This window comes from Typopeltis vanoorti, chromosome 18, assembly GCF_054136105.1.
Source record: "Typopeltis vanoorti isolate ZY-2024b chromosome 18, IOZ_Tvanoo_1.0, whole genome shotgun sequence".
Lineage (NCBI taxonomy): Eukaryota > Metazoa > Arthropoda > Arachnida > Uropygi > Thelyphonidae > Typopeltis > Typopeltis vanoorti.
In genome coordinates, this window is record NC_143566.1 from 3,761,845 (window position 1) to 3,781,139 (window position 19,295).

Below are 19,295 nucleotides of genomic sequence, written 5' to 3' on the forward strand. Positions count from 1 at the left end.
CCATACATCTTCTTGAACTCATTTAGACGAAGCACTCGCAACTGAGTCGGACAACGCATTCCATTCATTCACCACTCCAAGTGAAAAATGTATTTCTCACATTCACTTGATTTCCAGGGTTGACCTCTTGTTCTTCCACCAAAACCCTTTTAGTAATTTAAATGTTTCTATTATATTACCTCTTCTCCACCTATCAACAAAGCTCAGTAATCCACAAACTCTCTATTTATCAATGTAGGGATCATTCGCCAACAGAGATTGGTCGAGCCTCTGCTACTAATGGCTCGCCAAAAGTTAAGCAAGTTTGAGCGCGGTTAGTAGTTGGAAGGGATATTCTTTCAGTGCTGTTGGCACACTCTCCCTCGATGAGTCTTTGGACTCCCTGGAGGTGTCACATAATAATCATAATAATAATAAATATCATCAACTTAATCCTTACATCACACACCAACTTGGTCACTCTCTGATCCTTTTCTACCATTTCCTCATCTGCAAGTAATTCAGGTGTGGACATATCAGCGCCTTATAAAGAGGAATAATATCTTATCTCTGCACGTTAGTGTATTCTTCAATAACCAAGTAATCCTATGAGTCATCTTGGACACCTTAGCTATGTGCTGTCTGAACTCCCTATCCACTAACACCCGTAAGTCCCTAGTCTCATCAATCTCTTGGAGGACCTTTCCATCAATGTTGTACACAGCTGGTAATCTTTTAATCCCAAAATGCATAACCTTACACTTTTCCACATTGAAGTGACATTCAAATATTGCCAAATAATCTGTCGGGCTCAGAGCAAGAACATGCCGGACAGGCTTGTGATGGATTTCTGAAACCTCATAAGTTTGAGAGTTAATTCTAAATATGAAGGATCAGATGGGCAAAGAATTAAGATACCTTTTACCTTTCTTAACCTCCTCGTACATGTGCGAAGTTGGATTCTCTTCACTTGTTAATATTAAAATAAAAAAAAGCCAAATTGCTCTACTTTTTGTATTAAACTTGATATCGTTGTCCAGTGTCTGGCTGCAAACAGTTATGTTCTTCCCTTTAAAATTATTTTAGTTTACATTCAAATGAACATTTTTTTTCTTTCCTCAGTACCCCATATTAATTCCATAACAGTTTTTCTATCACTATGATTTTCAATATGATCTGGCCTAAGGGCAATGCTACATGACTACCATGACACTGGAGAACACTGCTCTACCGTATAAAAATCTCTTCAAGAATATCACTTTCTTCATCTTCTATATTATCATTTCAGAAAGTTTTTGAACTATATAATATTTTCAACTTTTAAAAATAAATACATATTATACGATTCTTTCTAATAGAATTGTATAAAAAAATAAATAAACTTCATTCTGTAAGCTGTGCAAAATTCTGTAATAGCAGTCTGTTCGGAGAGAATCGAGACTAAATATAAACAAAGGCCGTAACATGAATCGCCAGCAGCAGAAATATATATATATATATATATATATGGGAATAAATTTTTAACTTGGGTATATTGTATATTAGGATAACCAAGCAATTTTATATGCTTGGTTATTTTAGCACCTAATCCCAAGTATGCAAACAATTAAGTTTGCGCCTGAAACAAAGTTCAAGTCTAAAGATGGTACAACACCAGGGCAACTCATTGTAAAGGTGGGTAAAGCTTTGATCACTATTCTTAGTATTTTCCCATAATGTAAAGCACATCTCACTAGAAGATGTATACTGCAATGCATTATGGGTGGGGTCACTACCCAGACCGGTTTCAACCTTTTTTGAGGTCTCCTCAGTGAGTAGCTAGACCCTAAATACCAAGGTTTTAGTAATACAAAGCCTTATCAACTTTACCTATATAAGTTGCAACAAGGTGTATTAAGTTTTAATAAAAATCTCTGGAGGAGATATTGATGGGAATAAATTTTTAACTTGGGTATATTGTATATTAGGATAACCAAGCAATTTTATATGCTTGGTTATTTTAGCACCTAATCCCAAGTATGCAAACAATTAAGTTTGCGCCTGAAACAAAGTTCAAACTTAATTGTTTGCATACTTGGGATTAGGTGCTAAAATAACCAAGCATATAAAATTGCTTGGTTATCCTAATATACAATATACCCAAGTTAAAAATTTATTCCCATCAATATCTCCTCCAGAGATTTTTATTAAAACTTAATACACCTTGTTGCAACTTATATAGGTAAAGTTGATAAGGCTTTGTATTACTAAAACCTTGGTATTTAGGGTCTAGCTACTCACTGAGGAGACCTCAAAAAAGGTTGAAACCGGTCTGGGTAGTGACCCCACCCATAATGCATTGCAGTATACATCTTCTAGTGAGATGTGCTTTACATTATGGGAAAATACTAAGAATAGTGATCAAAGCTTTACCCACCTTTACAATGAGTTGCCCTGGTGTTGTACCATCTTTAGACTTGAACTTTGTTTCAGGCGCAAACTTAATTGTTTGCATACTTGGGATTAGGTGCTAAAATAACCAAGCATATAAAATTGCTTGGTTATCCTAATATATATATATATATATATATATATATATATATATATATATATATATATATATATAAATCAGCTAACGCCTTTTTATTCCCGTATATACGGGAGTAGGCGAGGCCATTTAGCCCTATCTAACTTTTGGAGACTGAGTGGGCAATTCAATCTCCACTGGTACCCAATCAGAGACAGATGGCCCAAGGCTATCACTAATTAAGCGGTACGCAGTGAAGAGAGACGGCTCAAATGTGCCGCCATCTCGTGGTCTCTAACCCTAACACAATATATTTAATGTCTGAAATAATGTGGGTTCTACGGTCGATTTTCTTGAGTTTACAGGACGAAAAACCCGAGTTTCCGGGAGGAAAAACCTGCTTGCCCGTGCCAGATATATATATATATATATTTATATTTATATATATATTTATATATATTATTTTATATATTTATATTATATTATATATTTATATTATTTTATATATATTATATTTATATATATATATATATATATATTATATTTATATATATATATATATATATATATATATATATATATATATATAATTTTTTTTTTTTTCTGTTGTCACTTCAGCTACCGCCGAAAAAGAGTAAGTTAAATAATCACATAATAGCAATGACGTTTATTCGGTTTGTGGATTTAAATCCCCCTGTTCACTAGTAGAGACTGTAAACAAAGGAGCAAAGCCTCCACCTGATCGCTCTTATCTTATGTTTTGTACACTTACTCTCTATCTACTGCTGACAGCAAAAGAGGGTAGTCGTTGTTTTGTGTTTGTTTACATCAGCGATCTCAACTTTGTGAATTGGATGAGACATTTCCACAAGCATTTGCTTGAAAATTTTTTGTGGGATAAAAAAAAAATTAATCCAAGGCAACTTTCACAACACAGTTTTATAGCAGCAAAGTTTTTGAATCACGAAACTTAAAAATAAGCGTCGCTTATTAAATTTTATTATAGTTTTACACTTTTCAAGCCTACAATTTGCGGAACGTAGGGCATTATACTAGTGGCGGAATTTTACCTTTAGATATGCGATTGGCAAGCTGCATATCAAAATTTTTTGTCGATTGGAGCGCGGGCCCAAAGCAACTGTCTAATAATCTTGAAACTGGGCCTGCCAATAGAGAAACAGTTGTGCTCGGACTGTATGTGGGCGTTTTGCTGTAGGAATGATATTTAGACAATAAATGCATTTTCAGTGTCTGTAACCCATCAGATATCTAATTAGCAGGTATTGACTATATCAAACTGTTAATAAAGCGAAATCTTTTGCCCAGCTGTTAACATTAATAACTTCTATTGTAATGAAAACGTATGTAATGCAAAATAAAAGTTTGACACTAACTTCTGTATTGAAGGGAGCAGTGATTCTAAACGTAATAGTTGAATCCCTTCAGTATCCTGTAAATGCATCAGCTGTTAGCGAAATTAATTTAAAATCCTTTAAAGAAAACAAAATTTCCGTGACAAGTTCTAACGTGCAGGATAAATTGGCAGAAATTTCAAAGGGTCGATTAACGGTCGAGCTCATTAAACCTCCAGATCATTTAGAGGGTATGAAGATCGAGAGAGATGGCCACTTAAATAAAAAATTTAGGAAGGAGGTCATCTTAGGAAATAAAGCAGATGCCAGTAAAGATAAGAGGAATGAAAACGAGCTTCTTACAGATATATTCAAAAAGTAAGTAATACCAATTGCATCAGTAATTCAGCTGTCTGTTCATTATTTTGCAGATTGGGTGGGACACAGATATATTGTACTAAACATAAACGAAATTGGCAGCTGACAACCGTAACGACCATATCTCTATTGTCCATTCAGTGGTGAGAAGGAGGGGGGACTAGTTTCGTATGATTGTTTCAAAGCATCATGAAAAGTTGTAATGAACTTTAAATTTTAGTTATATACCAGGAAAGATATTTAGTAAAATTATCTGGTCTAAAGTTTTTTTTTTTAAGATTATTTTCTCCACTGGTAGAAAATTTTAGCTGATGACATCTTGCTTCTTGCATTAATTCAAAATATTTCGGTGTATAGTTATAATATAAGGATCAAATGAAAATAATTTTTGTCATCCATAATGAAAGCAATATTTAGCTTCAATATTAATTGCATTAATCATTACTTGACCATTTTTATGGCCTTGTTCAGTTTAATAGCATCGAAATGGTAAAATTCCAGATTTGGTTCTTTTATAAAATAGACATAAACATTATGGGTTGAATCTAATCCTTGTGGTTGAGCAGTTATAGTAGTCTTGGCCTCTGTATAAAAGTATAATTTCCTAGCTATAAAAATTAGAACTATGGTAAGATACCCAAGCTTTCTTTTTAGGAACTGATTGGAATAGGTTATTCAGAGAACATATTTCCTTTGGTATATCCAAAATGGTTCAGAGTTGAACTCAAAGTATTAATGAATAAAAAGAAATCTGCACATAAAGAACATGAAATAACTAATTTGTTTCACGGTTATTGTAAATTTTCACAACTCCATTATGAGTTCTAGAAAGTTTTTTTTTTATTTTTTAATATTTTGCTTAGTTACAAAGTAATTTGTAATTGAAAAGAAATTTTATATTTGTTTTAATCCTTTTTGAGCAAGAAGTATATCTTCTTGCCTGTGCTACTTGCATATACTGATTACTTCACATCATTTGCCTCACTATCTCATAACACAGCACACTTCTTTTAAGACGTATTTTGCTATGCATTATTTCAACAGTCACTATTCAGACTAGGATACTAGTGCAATTTGATCTGAAGTCATCTGCCTATATATACAAGTAGCCTAATTTTGAAGATGCTTAATTCACAAAATTTGTGTGCTTAGATGTGCATAAAGGATTAAAATGACCAATTTGACTGAATCGTCTAATGTAGACTATTCAATTTCTTCTGGTATTCTTTGATTAAATTACTAAATAGCTTTTAATAAATCATAATGTATTATTATTATATGAGACCTTTTCAAGGAGTCTAAGGACTTGCCACAGGAGGATACACCATTCCATATGGTCCACTGTCTCCACTACCCAGTCCTTTGCCTCATACATACAACAGCATTATTTCCCATCCATAGTATCACACAGCATAATCTACTGCCTACAATATTTCAGACCAGATGATGTCAGGTAATTCAGTCATTGACTGATATCATGAATGTAGATTTTTTTTTTCTTTTGTGAAAAATACTTTTTACTTGTTTATACTAATAATAAAGCTGATAATAACTGAGATGACATCTCCCCCCCCCCCCCCCCCCCTTGGAGAGAGTGACCATGTGGTTTTGGCCTGGAAGATGAATAGACATGCAAAAGTATCAAAGAGAAGGGAATGTATGTGGAATTATAAGGCAGGTGATTATAATAGTCTTAGGTATCGACTAGGGACAGTTCCATGGAAGGAGGAATTGGAAAGGCAAGATATCATTAGTGCTAGGGAAATTGTGAAGGAACATTTGTTAGCAGCAATAGTAAGCTGTATTCCATGAGTGAAGAAGAGGAAACAATTTAGTGTAAAGTAGATGACAAACAATATCGAACAGGAACTGCAGGTGTAAAAGCGATTATGGAAGAGATATAAGGAGGGGATGGAGAGCAAATGAATGAAGAATATAAGACTCAGACCAGGGGAGTAATTGATATGGTAAGGAAGGCGAAACTGGAATATGAGAAGAGATTGGCACTGAGATCCAAAGAAAATCCTAGGGAATTTTTTTAGCTATGTGGCCAGTAGGAGTAGAAATGATTGTGGAAGAATGACATTGTGGGATAAAAATGGGAACAGAATGAGTGACAGAGGATATAGTGGAGTTTTCAATAAACACATTATTGGAGTATTTCATCCTGGAGAAGTAAGTTTTAATACTAGAGGGATAGGGCAGGTTTGAGGTTTAGAGGTGCAAGAAGAGAGTGTGTTCCAAATACCAAGTACTCTGGATGTCAGTAATGCTATGGAACTGGATGGTATTTCATTGGAAGGACTGGAAGGTACTCAAGGAATGGAAGGAAGGTAAGATACTGCCATTTCATAAGGGCAGTAGCAGACTGGATGTGTCTAACTATAGGCCAGTTTGTGTTTCATCAGTGGTTGTAAAGATCTTGGAGAAATTAGTGATGGAACAGATACAGCATTGTGCAGATGACTGTAATGTTATACTGTTCCACTCTATACAGCTGTGATTAGGCCAGGAATCTCTTACTTCTACAGGGTGTCCCAAAATTCATGCAAGAAGTAATTTTGATAGAAAACACAGGTTTTTAATTAAAAATTGTAATTTCTTATTAATTCATAAAGTATACAGTATAGGGTTATGCATGGAATAGCATATCGGGTAAATGGCCTCCACAGCTTTGCTGGCACATACGCACTCTTTTGTCGAAATTTTCCATGACCGTTTTGCATAAATGTGGCTGAATTTCGTTGATACAGCGCTCAATTTCCTCCTTCAAGGTTGGTGGTCGTGGGCTTGTTGGCATAAACCTTAGACTTCAAAAAAACCCAAAGAAAAAAGTCCAATGGCATTAAGTCACATGATCTGGGCAGCCAATTCTGATCACCAAAATGGGAAATTACATGACCAGGAAATGACTCATGCAGTAATTGAATTGTTTCTCGGGCTGTATGGCATGTGGCACCGTCTTGTTGAAACCACATGTTGTCCACATCCATATCTTGCAATTTAGGCACAAAAAACTGGATTATCATGTCGCGATAGCGAGCACCATTAACTGTTATTGCCTTACCAGCCGCATTTTCAAAGAAGAATGGACCGATGATGCCTCCAGCCCAAAATCCGCACCAAACAGTGACACGTTGTGGATGCATTTGTTTCTCAACAATCACTCATGGATTTTCTGAACCCCAAATGCAACAATTTTGTCGATTAACGAAGCCATCAAGATGAAAATGAGCCTCATCGCTGAAGATGATTTTGTTTGAAAAATAAGCATCCACTTGTTGTTGTTCCATAATCCATTCAACGAACTCTCTTCGCTGTGTGTGGTCAGTAGGCTTCAGTTCTTGAGTCAGTTGAACTTTGTAAGCATAAAGATGCAAATCTTTCATGAGAATACGCTGTAGAGAGCTTCTCAAAATGCCCAATTCAAGACCACGGTGCCGAATTGATGTTCCTAGACTCTCAGCAACACTCTCACGAACTGCTTCGATGTTTTCTGTTGAACGACTTGTTGAAGGACGGCCAGAGTGTATAAGATCACTAATTGATCCAGTTTCCTTGAATTTTTTAATTAATCTTTTCACAGTTGATGAAGTTAAATCACTATTCCGACCATATTTTGTACGAAAATTGCGAACTGTAGCTGCCAAACCTTCATTATTTTTAAAATATTGCTCAACAATGAAAATGCATTGTTCTTTCGTGTAACGCCCCATTTTTAATAACCCTGAACTGTCAACTGTCATGCTGTCTTTTTTTTCTCGTTGGCAACACTTTACCGTACAAATGGCGCTAAATTTAAATCTTGCGTGAATTTTGGGACACCCTATACAAGTCGATGTCTTCTGCATCATTCCCAGAATTCTTTGTGTTGGCCTCGCAAGTTTGGCAATGTGTCCCGTAAATTTCAGATCCTTATCCACCATCACCCAAAGATCTCTTATTTCCTCCACCTCCAACAATATATTATTATTATTATTATTAAACAAGACCTCAAGGAGTCAAAGACTCATCTAGGAGGTCCTTTTATCTCACACACATCTCATCGTACCGTGTCTTAAACACATTCAAACTCCTTGCAGACACCACACTCTCAGGCAAGGCATTCCAATCACTCACAACTCTGCACGAAAAAAACCTGCCTCTCACTCCCTTACTCACACCCTCTTTATACAGTTTCCAGGGATGACCTCTGGTTCTCCCCTGATCTCCCACTATTCTCTGTAGAACTTCTCCACCATTGATCTTATAACAACCCCCTTACCAACTTGTAGGTCTCTATCATATCTCCCCTCTTCCTTCTCTCCACTAGACTCTGCAAATTACATCTTTTCAATCTTTCCTCATACTTGACATTCCAGAGGTCAGAAACTACCTTAGTCAGTCGCCTTTGGACCCTTTCCAACATCTCTTCATCCTTCTGAAAACCAGGTGACCAAATCTGGGCACAATAGTCCATGTGTGGCCTAATCAAAGCCTTATACAATGGAACAAGAATCTCCCCACTTCTACACGTCAGTGTCCTCTGCATCATTCCCAGAAGTCTTTGTGTTGTCTTCACAATTTTGGCGATGTGTCCCCTAAATTTTAGATCCTTATCCACTATCACCCCCAGATCTCTTATTTCCTCTACTTCCAACAATATATTCTCACCAAGCATAAATTCTGCATCCCATCTTTGTTTTCCAAATTTTAAAACCTTACATTTTGCAACATTGAACTCGCATCCCCATTTGCTTGCCCAATCACTCAATTTATTCAAGTCTTCTTACAAGGCCACAACATCTTCACTACTCTTTATGGTTCGTCCCAACTTTGCATCATCTGCAAACAACTGAATATCTCCATCCAAATCTTCGCCAATATCATTAATATACAAGTTAAATAGTAATGGCCCTAAAACAGAACCCCGAGGCACTCCACTAGTGAATTTCCTTTTCCTGGATATTGCACCCCCATACACAACTTGTTGATACCTATCAGATAGCCAGTCTCCAATCCAATGCCCTAATCTAATATCCAACCTCATCTGCTCTAGTTTGACTGTCAACTTATCATGAGGTATTCAATCAAAAGCTTTTGCGAAATCCAAGTATATTACTGTGTATCCTTCTCCTGTGTCCAAGGAAGCAGTCACTTTATTGTAATAAGTAAGTAGATTACTAAAACATGACCTCCCTTTAGCAAATCCATGCTGTCCATCAAAGATTATACCATTGTTGTCAAACCAACTCTGAATCCTAGTTCTCACAAGCTTATCCAACAACTTAACCACAACATCTGACACACAGATAGGCCTATAGTTTGATGCTTGAGTTCGATCACCTGCTTTATGAAGTGGCACAATCTTGCCCTCCCTCCACTCTTTAGGAACTTGACCAAGTGCAAGACTCGTATTAAAAAAATATGTCAAGGCAGGTGTCAACTCTCTGGCACATTCCTTCAGAATACGCGGTGATATATTATCAAGTTCCACAGCCTTATTTACATCTAGTTTACTCAACTCCCCAAACACCTCTTGCTCACTTACAGTCAGTCTCTCCTCCCCATCATCAACTGCTCTTAATCTCTCCATGAAGTCACATTCACAAGATTGAAAGATCTTTACGAACTGCTCATTAAGTATCTCCACCACACATTCTGCAACAGCTGTCTTTATACCATTTCCTCCAATCAATGTCATCCTTCCATAATCATTCTTTCTTTTGCTGGCTACATATCGAAAGAATTCCCTAGGATTCTTTTTGGCTTCATTAGCTAACTGCTGTTCATACCTCTCTTTAGCCACTCTCACCAACCAAGTCACCCTCCTTGTCTGGTCTTTGTAGACCTCATGAAATTGGTTACTTCCACTTCTCTTATGCTGCCTCCACAATGCCCTTTGTCTCTGTATTGCATACTTAATCTCTTTATTCATCTATCTCACACCTACCTTATTTAATCTTCTCACCCATGGTATACATTTGGACATTGCATCTACTAAATAGTTTTTGAAAATCCCCCAAGCTGCATTGATCTCTTTTCCAGCTAACTCCTCATTCCATGCTACACCTGCAAGCTGTCTCTTGAGCTCTTCATAATCACTCCCCCCTTGTAGTTCCCCATGATGCATAAATTGTACATCCCATCTTTGTTTCCCAAATTTTAAAACCTTACATTTTGCACCATTGAACATTGAAGAGTATTCATGAGGATATCACATTAGCCCTTAGTTTAGAAAGATCTGGATTCTAATCACATCTAGCATATAAGGAACTTGTATAATGGCTTTTCAACAGATGGTGAGTTAGTTAAAAAGTTTTACCTTCTATAGAACAGGTAAAGTAGCCAGAGAACACATGCATTTTGTAGACAGTTCAGTGGCCTTGTATAATTCTGATCAACTCAAAAATTTACTTTTATTTGTAATTAATAGTTATTTTCTAAGCTAGAAAATAACTATTAGACTGATGTCATTTATGCTGACATTTACAGAACTGTTGATTATCTTAATTTACAATTGCTAAATCATGATCTTAAACAGTATGGATTCTCTGGACATATTTTAACATTTGAAAATTATCTATACAAGAAACAGATTGCAAGCATCACTTCAAAACAGCATCACTTCATATAAAATAAATGTTTGTCTGGTATCCCCCTGAGGTCATTTTAGTCAGTTTAAATTAATTATTTTGTTTAAATGCCATTTTATTGACCCCTGGATAATAGAAATATCAGGACTGTGGAATATTGGCAGAGGATTGACTGAGAGTATGCAATCTTCATAGTTTGGTGGACAGTGACAGCATTCCTGCCATGGGCATGGATGTTTGTGAGTGTCTGTGAAAATACTAGTGATGGTGGTCTGGAGTAGACAGCATTGGTATAGATGATGAAGGCAGTTGCGGTTGGTGGTGATCACTGGTGGCCACTGAAAAATTTTTTCACTAACCACTCAGCTGGCTGAGTGGTTAGCGTATCCATTCTCCAGCCAAAAGTCTGCGGGCTCGAATCCTGCTGTGGACATGGATGTTTGTGATTGTCTATGGAAATACTAGTAGTGCCGATCACCACAACTAGTAGTGGTGATCGGGGGTAGATAGCGTTGGTGTAGACAGAGTTGTAGAGCAGGTGCCCTCCCTCGATTTGACACCTCCAGGGAGTCCATAGACTCCCTGGAGGTGTCAAATAATAATAATAATAATAAAATTCTCTTCTCCTTCACTACTGAAGAGATTTTCAAGTTGCAAGACTTTCATCAAACTGTTAGTTCCTTCTCATTTCCCCAGCTTTAATAACATCTGGAGTATTTAGTATTCAAAATTCTGAGGGAGATGGTCATTTGAAGCTAGTATCTGGGGAAAGAATATTGGCATATAGGATGAAATATATTTTTGGTTTGTACCATAGACAGAGAGGGAGGGACACATGTCGTGGACTGGGAAATTAGCACAAATGATTGCACTCTGAGGAATTACGTGAGAATTCAGCTATGGGGACATTGATCGGAGAGAGCACATGTCAAGATGGAAATGGAATTTATACAGTTACTAAGGGATAATGATCAGAAATAGTGTGTGTGTGTGTGTGGAGAGGACTCTGGTTTGAGAGTTGAGTCCTGGATCTGGTAATTGCATGAGAATATGTATCCATAACAAATGTGGTCACTCTTCCTCATTTTGGGGAAAGTGGTCTTAACAACACTAACTTAGAACAACAAAAACATACATCTAAATAAGAGATACAAACAGCTGTATAGTTTGCTATCTCCATTCTACCATAAGACAGTGCATTGGCACTGTTTTGCTCTCTTTCCACTCTCCATTAACCTTTCCTGTTGCAAGACATATTAAACAGCTAAGTTAATGGCACAGTCTCAGTTCCAAATATTTCCTTGAAACATATGGTAAAATTCCATTTTGTTTCCTGCCTTAGTTTAGTCAGTATTCGGAATACATCCTCTTTATTCCTTTTAACACTTCACCACTTCTTATCCTTCTAGAAATAAAGCCTCTTTCACCTGGATTTGACCTCTTTAATTTCTCTTGTTATCCATTTGACTCCAAATCACTATTTTCTTTACTTGAGGTATACAGTTTTCCATTGCTGTCAGCAATTTTTTCTCAAGTATCTCCCATGCATTACTGATTTCTTTTCACTGCAATTCTTTCACCCATTGTACTGCTGCATGCTGATTTCTAAGTCAATGATAGTTACCTGCCTTATGATATTTTTGTCAAATTTCAGAAAGAAGAAAATAGCGATATGGTAAGAAATTGCGAGGTTGTACCAGAGAGCTGTGAGGGCGTGAATGTAGAAAGTGTGAATGAAGGTATTAATACAGAGCAAATTAATGGTTTAACAGATAATAAAAAAGACGAGATAGATGCAATGAGTAAGATCGTGCTGTTGAGCAGAGTGATACATAGAGCAAAGCGGCAGCTGGAGCGTATTTACAAATATCTACCGAGTGTACCAGCCAATAAAAAAAAGTATGATAGGAAAAATAAGAGTGTGATTGTGAATGTAAACAAAATGAAGGAGCGAGTGCTGTATGGAGATTCGTTAGTACAAGAATTTGACAAAATCGTACCAACCTGGTGCGACCATAAAGGACGTAAGTGAGTCTATTAGGGAGCAAAAGCAAAGGGTGAAAGAAATGATAGTGGTGGCAGCTATGAATGATTTGAAAGGAGATAAAATGGAAATGATAGAGAACCTGAATGAATTGTTTGAGGTAGCAAAAGAAAAGAGTGAGAGAGTTAGGATGATTAGTCTTTTGCCGTGATATGACAGTGAAGAGTTTAGAAGGAGGGCCATAATTGCAAATGACTTTATGCGTGGGTTATGCATGAGGAGTGATGTGGAATTTGTGGACGTGTGGAGTGAGTTCGATGGGCGAAAGGATCTATATAAGATGGATGGTTTGCATTTGAATGGATTCGGTGTAAGGAGACTTGAAAAAGTGTTGTTGAATGAAGTGGATGTGCAGAATCAGGGAAACTAGATTTATTAAGGGGGGGGGGAGTAGATATGCAGACCTTAGGGAGGCAGTTGAGTGTATGAATGAGTATAATATGCCCGAGCGAATAAGGACAACAAATCAGAATGGGATAGTTAGTATAAGGCATCAAGGTAGGGATGGGACTAAAGGGGGTCTGCAATTCATGTATACTAATGCTAGGAGTATTAGGAACAAGAAGGAAGAATTTTTGGCCTTGGTTGGCACTTCCAGACCACAGGTTATTGGCATTAGTGAAACATGGCTGACTGAAGATGATATAGCTGGTGGGATTGAATGTGAGGGGTATAGTGTGTTCAGGAATGACAGGGAGAATGGGGGAGGAGTATTGTTGATGATAGCTGATGAGCTTTTTTAAATAACGAAATCTGTGGTGCTTTCATAATTAGAAGAAACACACGTATAAACCACAGTGAAAATTATTTAATTGTAAATATTTCATCCTAAGTCCTAAGATACTTAGGATGAAATATTTACAATTAAATAATTTTCACTGTGGTTTATACGTGTGTTTCTTCTAATTAGCTGATGAGCTGCAGCCAAGGAGAATAGAAGTTGAATTGCAGGATAGAGAAAAGAGCACATTTGAGGCCATTTGGTGTGAGATTGAGGCTAGCAGAACAAAATATACAGTTGGGTGCTGCTATAGACCAGGTGATGGAAAAGATGGTGGAGATAGTATGCATAAGCAAATAGAAGAAATGAGCGGAAGGAGGGTAATTATTATGGGAGATTTCAACTATGGTAGCATTGATTGGGGGGGGGGGGGAGGACACACGGGAAACACAAGGATACAGAAAAGAGCACATTTGAGGCCATTTGGTGTGAAATTGAGGCTAGCAGAACAAAATATACAGTTGGGTGCTGCTGTAGACCAGGTGATGGAAAAGATGGTGGAGATAGTATACATAAGCAAATAGAAGAAATGAGCGGAAGGAGGGTAATTATTATGGGAGATTTCAACTATGGTAGCATTGATTGGGGGGGGGAGGACACACGGGAGGAAGGAATTGGATTTTATGCGGTTATTAAGGGATAACTATCGGCGACAGAATGTAATGGAAAATACTAGGGGTCAGAGAGTGACCTAGTTGACCTAGTAAATGCATCTGAGGATTTGGCTGTAATGAATATGACCACATTGCCACCAATTGGTGAGAGTGATCATAGGGTCTTGACTTGGAAGGTGGCTAAAGGTGTGGAATTTACAATTAAGAAAGGGTACATGTGGAATTATCAGGCTGGTATGACAAGCTTAGGAGTTTGATTGGTTCAGTGGTTTGATTGGTTCTTAGGAGTTACCATGGCATGTAAAACTGCAACGGCTGGATGTTGATAGTGCATGGTAGGTGGTTAAGAAGTTTTTGCATGAGGCAATGGCTGACTGTATACCTAGAGTCCAAATAATAAATCAAGTAGGGATTAAATGGATGAATAACACCATTAAGCTTGAGCTGAAAAAAAAGAAACAACTGTGGAGGGAATTTAAGGAGAAAGGTGACCTGCAGGCACACGAACGGTATAAAGCCCAGTTTTCTTACCACACTTGTTACCCTTCTGGGTAACAAGTGTGGTAAGGAAAGCAAAAGTGGATTATGAAATAACATTTGCCATGCAGGCCAAAGAGAATCCCAAACAGTTTTTTCATTATGTTGCAAGTAAAAGAAAAAATGTATACAGCAGATTGATTTTAAAGAATGCCGATGGTAAGGAGGTAACCTTATCAGTTGATATAGTAGAATTACTGAGTGAGCACTTTCAAGAGTATATCATCCATGTGGTGACATTGCAGAAATGGAAGAACAAATAGCTTATATGAGAATTGTGGTGAATAGTCTATTACAAAACCTCAATGTCAACTCATCTGTGGGATTGGATGGTATACCAGCTCGTGTTGTAAGAGAAGCGGCTAAAGAATTGTCAGTGCCTTTGACCATTTTGTTTAATTTGAGTCTTGGGTCTGGGTTAGTCCCAAGGGGGGGGGGAATAGTTCCACTGCATAAAGGAGATTCCAAGACTGCTGTTGAAAATTACCAGCCGATCAGCATATCAGGAATTGTTGTCAAGGTCTTGGAGAAAATAGTCAAGAGGAAAATACAAGATTGGATAGATGAAAATGGGATACTATATGGGGGACAGCATGGTTTTGTGAAGGGTAGATCATGCCTCAGTAACTTGCTCACATTCTATAACACAGTGACGGCTGAACTGGATAAGGGTAACGGGTTTACAGTGATTCTACTGGACCTTGCTAAATCCTTTGATAGGATACCGCATGGAATTCTAATTGGAAAAATGCAGCATATGAGAATGGATATAGGGTTAGTGAGATGGATAAGAGGGTGGTTGATGGAGAGATATCAGAGAGTGGTTTATTCAAGAGTAGAGTCCAAAAGACGGCCTGTGACTAGTGGTGTGCCGCAGGGTTCTGTTCTTAGACTGCTACTGTTTAATTTGTTTATTAACGATATAGGAAAGGATCTGAGAGGAAGTGTTCATCTTTTTGCAGATGATGCAAAGTTAGGTAGAGCAATAGTGAATGCTAAGGATGTCAAAATTTTGCAGGATGATTTAGATAGTTTGGAGGACTGGGCTAAGGAGAATGGATGTCAATTTAATCTAGAAAAATGTAAGGTTTTGCATTTTGGGGTGAAAAGATTAGCAGCGGTATATCACATTGATGGAACTGTACTCCAGGAGATTGACAAGGCCAGGGATTTGGGAATGTTGGTGGATAGGGAGTTGAAATTTAGGCGACACACCACAAAAGTGGCAAAATCAGCTCATCAAATCACTTGGTTGCTGAAAAACACTTTAACGAGCAGACACAAACAGGTTATTGTTCCTCTGTATCAAGCCTTGATAAGACCCCGTCTAGACTACTGTGTCCAGATATGGGCACCATGGTTTCTTCTCGATATAGGAAGGAGGTGGAGAGGATCCAGAGACGAGTGACCAAGATAATAGCAGGACTATGGAATGAACCTTATGAGAACAGGTTGAAGATTTGTGGGCTGCAGAAATTGGTTGATAGGCGGAAAAGGGGTGATATGATTGAGACATTCAAATTACTGAAGGGTTTCTATAAGATCAATTCAGAAGATATTTTTGAGAATAGGACTGGTAGTGGGAGGACTTGGGGCCATCCATGGAAGCTTGGTAAGAGTGTGGTTAGCAAGGGTGTTAGAGCTAGGTTTTTTACTTGGAGAGTGGTAAATGATTGGAATAAGTTGCCAGAATCTATTGTGGGTGCCATGACTGTAAATGAGTTCAAGGAGAAATATGATAGATACTGTGTGAATGTTAAATAGTTGTTCTTGATATGATGTGGGCCTCCCTTGATGAGTCTAAGGACTCTTTGGAGCTGCCCATAATAATACTAATAATTTCTCATTAATTCCTTCTGCCTTGATACCTCTATATGCATATTCATCCTCCAAGTCAGGACTACATGATCACCTTCACCAACTGAGGGAAAGTGTGACATCTCAATTGTTTCTCAAACCACTATCCCCATGAGGCCATTTCTGCTACATTTTATCTTTGCAATTCTAGTTTCCCTGTCCTGATACACTCACTCACTTGCCCAGAAAAGAACAGTTTCTCCAAATGCCTGCATTCATATATATTCCATCTCTTGCATACAGCTCTATTCTATCCTCAAATATACTGCAGACCTCCCTTCTTACATATTCTTGCTATCATCTTATTTGTTATCACTGCTCTTCTCCTTCACTCTGCATTATCGTTCTGTGATAACATGCTCGCTGTTTCTCCTCAGACACATTTCTGCACCCCTGTTCCTAACATCACCCTCAAATTTCAGATACATGATTCATGCTACCTCTCAGGTCATTCATGCCAACCATTATTATTATCTCCTCTGCACTTTCTTCACTGCCATTGCCATACTCTATTGTTCCACCAAATAAGCATTCTTCTGGCACCCTATTCTGCAAACCTTGAATCATCAAATTTCTATACATGGTATTCCAAACAGATTCATTCATTCTTCTCTCACTGACATCTCTGTTTCCAATTACTCTCTCCTTTCTCTTCCACGTTCCTTCCTTCCTCTCATCTTTCTATCCCTTGCTTCCACTCTCTCAACTCTTTGTTTCTCCCATTCTCTCTCCTTCCTTGCTCTCTCACACTTCCTTCTATTACGTCTACTCTTGTCCTTCTCACACTATCCAACCTCTCAAGCTTCCTAATTACTTCATTCACTCTCATCTATTCAGTCTTCATTCCTTTGATCCCTTTCCTCGGCAGTTGTGTTTCTTTTTCCACACATCTTGCATTCAATTGACATTTACACACATTAATGGCCATCAGATAAATCATCTCCTTCTGCCATACTACCCAAGGTCAAATCCAACAAACACACTACTGGTATTCACAGATTGGCATTCATCCATTTCCAAAGAACTATCTTTGCTGCTTCTAAATCCTGAGATTGAAATACTTATGTCTCCAAGCACTTCCCACTGCGTACATTTCATTTCAAACATACACATTCCTGTTTCTCTCTGCCACATTTTTAAACTATGGGATTTGTGCATACACATACATAGCAAGCTATGTAATCATCAACTATTTTACAAATAGCATAGTCTTTAAATGATACTTGAAATCTTTAAATGTGTATGGGATAACAGCATAAATTAAAAATTCCAAGAAATTATATTCTTGGTTTTAATCCTTTATCCAAATGTCAGCAAACAAAGTTTGCACCTGAAGTATTTTCAGGACAGAGCAACTCTTATATAGAAGCTAATGACTTCACATCTTAGTATCCCATAATGCAAAGCACATATCCTTATGGACATGTATAATGCTATGCATTATGGGATGGGTCACAACCCAGACTGGTTTAGACCTTTATCGAGGTCTCATCAGTGGGAGGACCCATAGGTGATACCAAGGTTGAATGCAGAAGTCAATTTCCATATACGAGTAGCCAAAAGGTGTCACACTTTATTATTAAAATACTCTGGATTAGTGACAGTTGTTGGAAGTTTTAATTTCCAAAAGGGATAACAGCATGTTAGAACTGGCATTTATCTGTTCAGTGTGATCAACACAATTGGATATAATATGGAGAAAGTAATATCCTAACAAAAGTGCAATCTTAAAAACCAGTATTGGTAACAAAATAAACATAATAAAATTCTTCTTTGCTACTAATACTTATCCTTTTTAATATCATATTTTATTATTTATTTAATCAGTGGAAAGTGGCTGAGATCAGCTCAAAATTGCAAAGCTTACAACAGTGTAGAACTAAGCTCAAATCATAGAATAATAAGTGCACATAAAAAACTTTGTCTCAGTGCTTTTAAACCTAAAACAAGAATAACAAATAAATATCACTAGAATGACCCAGCTTTCTTACCATACAAACTGAGTATAATGAAGCACTACAAAAGAAACTAAAGAAATGCTCACTGCCTGATGACCCATCCCAGAAATTCCCTCATATTGTACAATCCATCTATGAAGTAGTAGAAATACTTTGGTTGCCAAGACTTAATGTTCTCAAAGGAAATGGGTAACACACACCACTGAAGAATGGGTTAAGAAATGCAATGACATTAAGCAGCAATAAAGGAATCCGAGGGTGCACAGTCAACATTCAGTTAAAAACTAAATGATGATATATGGCCTTTTGGAATGACAAGAAAAACCTTATCCAGTCTATCATACAAAACAACAGAGAAATGTAGAGGTAGCTAATTCCTTATAATCAAAGAGTGGAAGCCCAAAATACTAAGAATAAAAGCTAAAGATGTCAATCTACCTGAAGATAAAAGTGAAGAACTCTTATTATGAAAGAACCACTTCAAAAAATTATTTCATAATGTATCATTTAACTTCACTACAGATGACTTACCAGAAATAATAACCCAAAAGAACTTTCAATTATGTGTAACAGTTTTATTATTATTAAATTATTCTCTAGTATCTACCTATAAGTCCAGAGACTCATAGTGGAAGAACCAAACTAGCTATTATACAAACAAAACCTAGCATACGTCTCCTTAAACTTATTTACTGTCAGGGAACTCGCAACATA

General features: G+C 37.2%; 1 protein-coding gene across 2 annotated transcripts in view; it reads left to right on the forward strand.

The window, feature by feature from the left end:
• Positions 1-3,702: 3,702 nt before the first annotated feature.
• The window catches only part of myd (stromal cell derived factor mayday), a 269,325-nt gene continuing 253,732 nt past the window's right edge, over positions 3,703-19,295 (forward strand). For both annotated transcript variants that reach the window (XM_090408335.1, XM_090408336.1), the window contains exon 1: positions 3,703-4,215. In XM_090408335.1, the coding sequence (XP_090264461.1) occupies positions 3,839-4,215 (377 nt within the window). In that variant the 5' untranslated portion in view covers positions 3,703-3,838. The remainder of the gene's footprint in view (positions 4,216-19,295) is intronic.